Source organism: Carassius carassius, chromosome 41 (genome assembly GCF_963082965.1).
Source record: "Carassius carassius chromosome 41, fCarCar2.1, whole genome shotgun sequence".
Lineage (NCBI taxonomy): Eukaryota > Metazoa > Chordata > Actinopteri > Cypriniformes > Cyprinidae > Carassius > Carassius carassius.
This window is the reverse complement of record NC_081795.1, coordinates 1,602,676-1,614,417: the sequence shown is the minus strand read 5'-3', so window position 1 is coordinate 1,614,417 and position 11,742 is coordinate 1,602,676. Positions and strand designations below refer to the sequence as shown.

Genomic DNA, 11,742 nt, shown 5'->3' with positions numbered 1-11,742 from the left:
CACGAACAAGTCATATCCGTTCCCCTACATTGTTACGGATGATATCATCTCTTGTGTCTTGCTGAAATCTATATTTAGATTCAGATTAAATGTTTACACATTTACACTTAATGAATTCATAATCTCCAATCTAATTGTTACTGCAGCCAGTGTTTCATTTAGTCACATAAGTTCGAATTGCATGAGATATATGCTTCAAGGGGATGTTTTCATGAACAAAGCAGTGCATTTTGTGCATCCAAATTCTAGAAATTTACAAGTTATTCACATTTTAATAGTTAATGTTCTCTTTGGAAATGACTATAAATGCTTACAAGTTTAGAAATGTAAAATATTCTGTATGCATTGAGAACCTAAACGACATCTCATATTGCACATACTATCCCACAATGCATTGCGCTCAACTTGACATTTGACATTTCAACTTGACTTTTCATTTCCAGTGACAAACGAGCAGTACTGTAATTTTAACATCAATGCATTTTAAATAGAATTAAGAGTGCTTAATAATCTAATCCTTATCTAATTATGTAATGATTGTGATAATTTTAATTAAAAAAATATATTGCTTTCAAACTTTAACATAAAACTGCAGACCAACATATGTGAATTTTAAGATGATAATTTTTTTAATAAATATTTTGAAATAAATATTACATTCAAACTGAAACTGAAAATATGTGAATTCTGAGTTGATAAATGGACGCAACTTGCGCAATCGTTGCATTGTGCATATATCACATAAGTAGCCTAGTATGCAGTATACAGTGTAGAAAGTAGCAAGTTATTATTCCATAGCAAACACAGCCAATACTTCAGATCCCAGAGCGGAAATGACCTCATTTGATAAGGCGCAATTGTTCATTAGGAAGCCCTTAAGTAGCCTAAGCACTTGTTAAACTATACTCCTTGCCATTAGACTTTGGAAACACTCTAATAACTCATTGAGGAAGAGTTTGAACACTGAATTCAAATCATGGCCTGCAGTTTGCTGAATGTTTGAAACCCGTTGTTTCTCCTCAGGGAAGCTCAAAACTTTCCTTGCGGCGAAACAAACAGGAAAAGAGTGGCAGTGTTACGCACCGAGGGAAAGTTTTCCAGCAAACACTCAGCAAAACGCGCCCCACGGGCGTTATTTCCTCGTCCTGACTGGATGAAAGGGGACCAGCCCTCCTGGGCTTCCTTTCTTTCTCCTTCCATCTCTCAGCAGCGCACCAACCCGATCTTTCAGCCGGAGTTTGATGTGTGAACTCTGGGAGACCCTTGGCACCGCGCGCGATAGAGTTGCCAGGACACTTTTCTCGCGTCCTCGTGTTTCCGTCAATGTTTAAGGAATGGAAAGTATTCTCTTGGAATTATAAACTCGGGGTCAAACGGGACAGAAGCAGATAAAGTCGGAGGTTTTGCATTCCGCGGCTTGGTTTATCTGCACCGGATCTACGGACGCTCTGCGCTGCGGTGGAACCCCCGGGTCCATGCGGCGCTTCTGGATCACGGATCAGCGGGCGGCTCGGTTCCAAATCATGTGGCTGCTCGTGTGCTCCTTCATGGCGGTGCTGAGCGGTGAGAACTACGCCACACAGGCCCAGGTGATGTCCTCCAAAGCGCTGAGGACCTCAAACACACGCAGCAGTGGTGAGTTCTGAAGATCCAGTGACCCCAAAAGTATTAGGGCCCTTAGAAATGTCAAAGCGAGTGTCATCTTCGCTCAAAACCTCCCATTTTCAGTCTTCTGAATCTACTTTTTCGTGCATGTATGAAGTCTCAGGTTCACACAGGTGTCCTCGCGAGCAGGTGTTCCCCTCTAAACATGTATGTTCTAAGAACGTTTTACTAACGTTCCCTTTAAGTTAGGCTATGTACACGTTATTTCTGATCATTCTCTGAAAACCCGTTTTCTTGGTGATGCGCATGTACGTTTTTGCAAACATGTTCGTAATGTTACATTTGAATGTTCTCTGAACCTTCCGAAACAAGTAGCATCATTTAAAAAATGTTTGACAAACAGTCATTTAGAATGTTTAAGAAAAACATTCCGTGAACTAAGTTTTGTTTTAATCATTTTTAACGATTAATGTTAAAAAACAACAACACGCGTTACGTGAACATTCTATTTTTTATAATTTTGTAACCATGATCTGAACGTTTTAGAATGTTCAGAGGACATCCAAAAGTAACGAGTAGAAACGTTTAAAGAATGTTCAACTAAATTATTCATTTAATAGATCGCATTAAATGAACGATCTATTGATTTATATATATGTTTAAGTTTAAAAAACAAAAACTTGTTTCCTTGGTTGTGCAAACGTTAAAGGAACGTTTCCTTCGAATGTTCTCTGAACCTTCTTTAACATTTATTAAACGTTAGATGAATGTTCAACTAAAACATTAAAGAAAAAAATATTCCACGAATATTGTACAGATGTTTTGTGCTAACATACTTAGAACATTATTAAACAACAAATAATGCTGAATGAAAATTCCACTAACATTTGTGCATAACTTTAAGGGAACCTTGTCAAAACAATAAGCAAGCATTAACTGTATTTGTGCATTCATGGTCATCACCAGATATATTATTTTTATAATTTCAAACCATGCAATACTGTGCATGTAAAAAATAGCTTGTGCTGTCTGTTTACAATAAGTCACTTGTATTTTATGATCCAATGCAGTGACATTTAGAAATTTTCTAGCGGAAATAATTTGACAGCACTGGCTTAAAATTCATTGCAAAACCCTTCAGACAAGTGCCACGAGTTCAGCTCCGTGTGATTTTGTGAATGACATTCAGACTTTTTGAAGTGCTGCAGATGCTTTCTGTGGTCACTGTGGATGTGAGCAGGCATGAATGTTCCTCAGTTTTGGTTGATGTTGTGATCAGCTGAAGCGTGTTATGACAGGTTTGCAGCTCTCGTCTCTGCTCTTGTGTCACATGTCTGATCTCTTCTCTGCACTGAGAGTCAGTGAGTGTGATGAGAGGATTCTTAACCAATTCCTGTAGCAGTAGTTAACAGTAGAGTATGATGCTAAGGTCACAGGTTTTATTCCCAGGGAATGCGTGGACTGATGAAAAGCTTGAGTGCAATATAAGTTGCTTTTAGCCAATGCACCAATGTAAATGTTCAGTTTAACCACAGATTAGACAGTGGTTGTATCAATAATATGATGATGTAAATGATCAGATTTGATCTGATTATTTTGGGACCTTTGAGTTCAGGTGTGTGTGTATTAGTTCTCCAACAGGTGTCTTGAGGCCTGCAGTGAATGTTCAGATGTGATGTTTGTGTGTGTGTGTGTGTGTGTGTGTGGGTGCCCCAGACATCAGTGTTGAGGAAACTTGTATGGAATTTCCCATAACACACACACTTCTTGGATTGTTGAAGGAATTGTTGTTCCTGTAGCAATGTGTGTGTGTATCTTTTGCAGGTAGTCTGATTGTGTATGTGTACATGAAGGAAAAAAGTCCTTATTGTAAATGTTTGAAGATGTTTCCGTTTAGTCGTGTGCAGCAGCCTGTTTTCTGTCATTTTTCCATGCAGACAGGAAGATGTGTCTTTACTCTGCACATTTCTGTCTGTATCTCACACACAGCTGTCTGCGAGCACACATTCATCATTTCTAACAGAAAACACATCAGGCTTCAGTTATTCACTGTGTGTGTGTGTGTGTGTATACACAGGGTGGGAGTCTGCATGTGTCCTGTCTTGATGCTTCTGTAAGTTCAGCTGAAACTGTCTGACGGCAGGGACACTCTCTCACACACACACACACACACACACACACACACACACACACTCACTCACACTTACACTCATAAGTCATGAAGCTTTAAGCTCGTGATTGACCTCTGACCTCTATCTGTCAATAGAAACGCATGCTTTCTGTTCTCCTGTCCTAGAAAATTCTTCATGTCTTCAGATGATTTATCTGTTGAGAAATATCATATTTCAACCCAAAATCAAAGAAAAAAAGCAATAATTTTATGGCCACTTTGCTTATGGAAAATAATTTATTTCTTTATTCTTTTGTGTATTTTTCTTTCACTTAATATTTTTTTATATTTAATATAATTTTATTCTGTTTTTATTATATTTTATATTTTTCAATATATATTTTATATTATTTTACATTATTTTTTTATTTTAGATTTAGTTTCTTGGGCATTGATTTGATTGATTCAATTATGACCTGGGCAATATGGAAGAATACAATTGTCGTTCACTCTTGGCATCTAGCTCTGAAAATTAAATGCCATCGTTGAAATTTCGCGAGAGAGAAACAAAGACAGAACATGAGAGAATTATCTACTGTTTTTATGAACTGGACAGATGTTACGGTTTAGTTCTTACTGAAACATCTGTTGAATGGTGAAATGTTTCCACCGTCATGAGATTATATTTGACACTTGTTGAAGAGTTTCTCTTGTTATTCCTTCAGCTACAGATGCTCACTATCATAATATTGTTTGAATTTGTTATTTTTATGGAAGTATGTTAGTGTGGTATCATCTATTTCTGATAAACTTGACCCTAAAAGACACATTAAAAAGTGGGCAGTTCCTGACCAGAATAACCTTCATTGGGACACACACACACACACACACACTCACACACAGGGTCAGGCATTATTCAGGATTCAGTTGAGACCAAATTCGTTTGACTAATTCATAGGCACTCAATTGGTATCCCCCATAATGCATTGCAACAAGCTCAGTAAAAGCAGTCCATACAGGATGGTAGAGTGTTATTTTAGTAATGTTTGTACATTATTATAGTTTGATTAAATTTTTTGAATTAGCTTTTTTTTTTTTAGTTACATTAAACCTAATTAACATATAATTTTATTTTTAGTTCAATCTTAGTTTTATTTATTTCCAGTTAGGATTTGTAGTGCTTCTGTCTAAACCTATTTCAGTTCGTTGCCAATGCGGCATTTAATTTATTTAATTTATTACCCGTTTAAACTTGTAATTGACTTAATACCAGACCTTTGTGATAAAATGTGTTAAACTGAATTAAAAAAAGCACCATATTACTTAATTAAACATACTTTTTTAAACGTACACATTTTTTTATTTAATGATATAACAAATTAAATCAAGTTACAAATTGACATTATTACCTAATTAAATATACTTAAAAACAGAATGTGGTAATAAAACACATTAAAAAAAATTACCAGATTAATTTATAAATGTACTGGTAGTTCACTTAATCCAGATTTAATGATAAAATTAATTAAATAGAGTTATAAATTGAGCATATTACCAAATTAATGTGCGTTGTGTATTTTACTAGATTATTGTGAATTGCTATTGTGATTATTGTGATGCATTCTAAGTCAGTTACTCATGAGGTTCTGTTTCTATTGAGGGTTTTGAAACATAGCCTACTTTCTTCTGTCCTGATGCCTGTCATGAGCATTACATTTTTTTTTAGCCCTTCACAATAACAGACGACAGCTCATACTTCAGCACGACAAACTTTAAGAGCTTTGAGAACTGTGTGTGACGAGTAAGAGTGTATTCGCTCTCAGAAAGTTGAAGCAAATTGGTGCTAAAGAAGTACAGTGCATGTGAGATTGTGTAAATGAGGCTGTTAAACTCAAAGCTGCTAGACTGTGAGTATCACACTTATAGACGTGACATAAGAGAGTAGTGTGTGTGTGAGGGAGAGAGCTAGAGTGGGCTTATTACTGTTTAAGTTCATTTAAAAGCTCATTGGTCAGCCGGTTTTCTTGGTGATGGATAGTGGCTTTGTTCCTGCAGTATAGCCATAATTACAAGTGTTTGCTGCATGCATGGATCAGTAATCACTGTGTGTGTGTGTGTGTGTGTGTGTGTGTGTGTGTGCGTGTGTGTGTGCGTGTGTGTGAGAGAACGCTGTGGGGGTCCTGAGTCAAGGAGCTTTTGGAAATGAAAACATCATCATGGATGCATCGTTTTTACATCAGATCAGGTCATCATCAATGTCGTCACTTTTGATTAGTGTATCATTCATTTTTATTTTTACAGTGATAGGATGTGCTCATTGGTCTGATTTAAAGATTCATGAACTGTCACTTTAAATTAGGGATGCACCGAAATGAAAATTCTTGGCCGAAACCGAAAACCGAAAAAGAGAAAACCAAGGCCGAAAACCGAAACCGAAACACAGAAAGAAATTATCCCAATTATTAGTACCATTGCATTTATTGCTATGACCGTGTACTAACTTTACTAAAATTAAAACATTGCAATTGCATAAATTAATATTAAAGTTTCAAAGATAATTACAATTACATAAATTATAAAAAAACATAAAAATGCATAATTACAAATTATGCAAATATTTATTAAGCACATTGCAACAATGCACAGTATAAAATAAAATTCAAACTAAAATTTAATCCCACTCATCTGTATATTAAATAATAATGTACAGGCCTACTGGCCTGCAGAAAGGTTTTAAAATTAACTGTTCTCTCATAAAAAGTGCATTTAGGTGAAGAGCATTTGAAATTTTTCTCTGTAGTACTAGAAAGTGCATTACTTCTCCAGTAGGCGAGATTGTTATCACTTCTGGGGATGGGGACTTCAGACAGATAACCATCTAGCTGTTGAGCAGTTGAGCTTGTCATCTGCCTGACATTTGAGAAATATTTGAGAGAGTGTATTTAAATAGGGCCAGGGCATAAATAAACATTTTTATCAAATTAAAGCAGAAATCTAGCAAAGAATCTAGCAGAAATATGGCTACAATCTGATATTATGCATGTATATGTATATGTGTGTGTATTATATATGCAGAGACGAGTCTTTTTTTTTTTTGCGCTCTGATCTCAGTCTCCTGCGCTTGGCGCTTCTCCGTCTCCACGCGGGTTCTCCGCATCCAGCGCGGCCTGGAGCATTTCTCGTGTGCTCTGCCATATTTCCGCGTCCAAGTAATGGTCTTTATAACGCGGATCAAGCACATTCGCGATGAAGTGCGGAGGATCCGAAAAGATCTCAGTGAGACGTGTGCTAACAAAGACTGTACTTTTCTTTGTTTTCACTTCGTGGTCCGTCTCAATCTCTTTGTTAGGAGACGCTTTAGTGCTGCGAATAAAGGAATAAGAATAGAGAGAATGTTCTCTATTAAGACCCACTGGTGTGAAGTGAATGACGCGGGGAGCTCGTGGTCTGCGCTATGCAGGTGCACGTGCAGGTCGCGGTTTCTGTTTGCGTCATCATAACATTTCGGCCGTGTTGTTTCGGTAATAAAAGTGTTTCGGCCGAAAACCGAAAATGCACTTTTTGGCCATTTTCGGCCGAAAATTTTCGGTGGCCGAATATTCGGTGCATCCCTACTTTAAATGATCTTTGTTTTACTGTTGCAAAACATCTGCTATTTTTTATATTTTACTTTTGTGGCCTAAAAGCATCTTTTTCTGTAATCCTGTCGCCATTTACTTCTCTTGTGTTACTGTGTGTGTGTGTGTGTGTGTGTGTGTGTTCTGAGATTCTGTGGTCCATTTCAGTGAACTCAGTTCAGGTATTAGTAGGGATTTTAGTTTGCTTCCTCAAGAGAAGTTAATTGGTCTATTTTCCTGAAGAGAATTAGATTTTTGATCTGAATTCACAGAACTGAACTGGGATGAACTGAAATGAAATGGATTCTAACCTTTACGTGTTGTATCTGTGTATATCTGTGTGTGTTTGTTTGTCTCCGAGAGTAAACACACTAACTTGTCCAAGTTGTGGCCAGTAACAGACAGCAATCGCCTCACAGACTTGTACCGGAAGGAAGAGGTCATAATGGTCAGCGGAGGAGGTCACGTCCAGAGCCCGCGCTTCCCCAGCTCTTACCCCCGAAACCTGCTGTTGTCATGGAAACTGCTCTCGCAGCCACACACGCGCATCCTGCTGGAATTCGATGCTCAGTTTGGACTGGAGGAGGCGGAGCATGGAGTCTGCAGGTGAGGCGGAGCTTCTGATGGATGAGTTCATGAATAATGAATTCTATATTTTTTTTTCAGTGGAGAATGGAGTTTTCGATTGAGGGCGGAGCTTCAGAATGAATGAGTATGTGAATAAAGAATTCAATCTTTTTAAAAGTTTTAAAGTGTAGTCGGAGAATGGAGTCTGCAGGTGAGGGCGGAGCTTCGGGAAGGCTGAGTTCATGAATAATGAATTAGATGTATTTAAGTCTTAAGTGTAGGAGGAGAATGGAGTTTTCAGGTGAAAGTGCAGCTTCACAGTGAATTAATACATGAATAAACAATTAGAACTATTTAGGACTTAAGTGTAGGTGGATAATGGAGTCTGCATGTGAGGGTGGAGCTTCGGGATGGATGAGTTCATGAAGAATGAATTAGATCAGTTTAAACTATTGAGAGACTGTGATTTTGACTCTTTGGGTTGGTCTATATAGAAAATATTTAACAGTTTAACAAGCATCTAAACCTAAAGCCCTTAACAATGCTATAAATCTGATTCATTTATAGGAGCTCCAGGCGTATGTCCTACATGGTTAAATCATGTTGTAACACGTGGTAGAGAATAACAGGTTTGGATAACAGATTCCTGTGGTTCTCATTCTGCATTTCTGGGCTACAAATAAAGGCCTGAAGAGTTAAAACATGATATGAATATTTAATGAGCAGAAAGCCAATCAGAGTGAGCATCTGACCGCAGCTTGTGTGGAGTGACTCTCGGGTTACGGGTTCGTCCTTGAGGTTAGAGGTTTAACTGTGAATCTGATACTTTATAAAGAGCCTCGAGACATCGGGACTGAAAATAAAGCAGATGAGAGATGAGGTGAATTTAGAGGATGAGAAAAAAGCCGTGAACTGAAACCAGGACAGAAAAGAAACTTAATGTGTCTTAATGTGGTGATGTTCTGATAGGTGTGTGTGTGTGTGTGTGTTGCAGGTATGATTATGTGGAAGTTGAGGATATTTCTGAAACCAGCACCATCATCTGGGGCCGCTGGTGTGGTCAAAGAGCTCCGTCACGGATCATATCCAAAACAAACCTCATCAAAATCACCTTTAAATCAGACGATTATTTCGTAGCAAAACCAGGATTCAAAATCTGCTATTCACTGCTGGTGAGTTTCACTGCTGGGAGCGTTACAGCACATTAACCTCCTCTATAGAACATTTGCATAACAATTTCAGTACAATTTAATTTTTGAAAGAAATTAATACTTTTACTCAGCAAGGTCAAATTAAATCGATCAGAAGTGACCGTAAAAACGTTTATAATTTCACAAAAGATTTATATCTCAAACACATGCTTGTTCTTTTGATCAAAGAATCCTGAAAAATAAAATGCATCACCGTTTCCGCAAAAATATTGTGCAGCACAACTGTGTTCAGCATTGATAATAATCAGAAATGTTTCTCGAGCAGTAAATCATCATATTATTCTGATTTCTGAATATCATGTGACACTGAAGACTGGAGGAATGATGCTGAAAATACAGCGGAGCATCAGAAATAAATTACATTTTATTATATATTCACACAGAAAAGACTTATTTGAAATTTTAAAGATATTTTACAATTATTTTTATTTTATTTTTTTAACAAAGAGACTCATCCTTAATGGGCAGAAGGGTAAAAAAAATCTTACCAACCCAGAGCATAATATGAAATATTACACACACACACGAAAAAAAGAGTCTAGAACAAGAATTATCTGTTTCATATCAGGTTTATTCACTGTAACTTTTGTGCACACGCTAAAAAGTGGATGCTAGTGGATGGTTGAACGATAGCAGATTATATATTTTACAAAATGTATTGGGACTAAAGCCTTGCTGCTTGCTGTCTGCATAAATATGCAATATGTTTTCTGTGTTGAAATCTGTCAATTTGTGCATTACCGTCATTCCATGATGAAACTTCATATTAAGCTTTTATTCTTTACTGGGTCTTGTGCAAAACTCACTGGCACAATACTAAGGAGCTGTGGATGGTTGACAGGGTGTTGTAAAAAGTAAAGTGACATCATCTTACCTGAAATGCTTATTTACCTTAGATGAACTTAGAAAAGTTTGGCTTGATTAAGACATTTGTTTCTGAGCCAGAATAAGACAGACTACGAGAGAAAAGAGATGTGAGCGACAGACAGTACAAGAAAGTGAGAGACCGGGAGACTGAAGTGAGTGTTCGGCGTGAACATGTTACTGCTGTAAAAACACTGATGTAATGAGGAAAGATCCACCCAGTTTAGTTCTGTCTTTATCACACCTGCATGAAAAAAACCACTATAATGAGAAATGCCAGCTAACATTGTTCTGTCACACGCTCATTAAAGGAATAGTTCTCCCAAAAAATTAAAATTACTGAAAAGGTCCTCACCCTCAGGCCATCGGAGATTAGGTTTTTGTCTTCTCCAGATGTGAACTGGTGGACTGGAGTCCTGTGGATTATTGTGATGTTTTTGAGATGATGTGTTTGTTTGTTTCATAGACCTTCTTAAGCATGGTTTCATGTGCTTGTAAAATACAGTTCATTGACTTTCGGAGGTAGATCAAGTTGTTATATTTTGATGAAAGATTTATTTATTTATTTTTCAAAACAACATGCACTTAGGAATCCTGCACAATAACTCCAGGAACATATTTAGAAAGTAACCCGAGTCACATGGTTGAACCCTGCAGCTGCTGGACTTCAGGTTCAGGGGTGGGCAGTTTGTTCGGCTTGATCCGTCATATATAATTCCCTGAATCTGCGGTATTCCTGACATTTCCACATTCCCGCTCTGCTCCGGACATCTCTGTAGAACGTGTGTGTGTGTGTGTGAGACATCAGAAGCAGTAGAGACGTTATCTCTGATGGGAAACCTCATCATAACAGATCGACCGTGACCTCTGACCTCCTCCTATTGTTTGCATTGCCGCAGGAGCAGATTTATGTAATGAGAGTAGCAGCACAGGGAAGTGTATTTTCATAGCATATGCAGCGGAGAAAAACAGAGAACATGTCAGACTTTTGCACTTAGAAATTTACTTACAATTTTTTTTTTTGGCTCAAATTTCTTAATTTCTGTTTAGTTGTATTTTTTTATTTAATGGGCTTATTTTTGTTTAAGTTTTTTTTTTTTGTTAGAAGGGTTTTAATGCTTTTAGTTTTAATTTTGTGAACAATACAATACTTAGTGTCTTTTTGTTTTTATTAAACTGCAGGATTCTTTAAAAAGTATATTTTAGTTTTTGATTATTATTATTATTTTAACCGCTTAACCGTGTTCACAGCATATAGAGAATAATTGTTATTTTTCATAATACTGCTGTCTGAGACCCACTTATGAGGTTTGCATTGGTTTTACATTCAGAAACATCAAAATCAATAAGTAGTAGGCTATTTTGAATTTCATTGAATTATGTCTTTATTGTCATTGCATTTAAATTACAACAAGATTTTATATGCTCTTCCAACACAACATGCCATGCATACTAACATAGGTGTATACACATACAATAAATAGTTGCACTGATACTTATGGTGTATATTGCACAAATACATAAATGAGTGGAATGATGCTCATAATGGACTATAGCTAAAAAAAAAAGTGACATTATGCGTGTTGATTGAGAACCTTTTCTACCGTGGAGCACAAAACCAGTCATAAGGGTCAATTTCTCTATTGAGACTTACACATCATCTGAAAGCTGAATAAATCATCTTTCCATTGATGTATGGTTTGTTAGGAGGACAATATTTGGCTGAGATACATTTATTTGAAAATCAGGAATCAGAGGGTGCAAAAAA

The 11,742-nt window shown here is 37.0% G+C and overlaps 1 protein-coding gene across 4 annotated transcripts in view; it reads left to right on the top strand.

The window, feature by feature from the left end:
- The first annotated feature begins 823 nt into the window (after window positions 1-823).
- The window catches only part of pdgfd (platelet derived growth factor d), a 23,562-nt gene continuing 12,643 nt past the window's right edge, over window positions 824-11,742 (top strand). The window contains exons 1-3 of one of the 4 annotated variants that reach the window (XM_059533942.1): window positions 824-1,635; window positions 7,728-7,938; window positions 8,894-9,071. In XM_059533942.1, the coding sequence (XP_059389925.1) occupies window positions 1,476-1,635; window positions 7,728-7,938; window positions 8,894-9,071 (549 nt within the window). In that variant the 5' untranslated portion in view covers window positions 824-1,475. The remainder of the gene's footprint in view (window positions 1,636-7,727; window positions 7,939-8,893; window positions 9,072-11,742) is intronic. The other 3 variants (XM_059533945.1, XM_059533944.1, XM_059533943.1) reach the window with 3 other exon arrangements.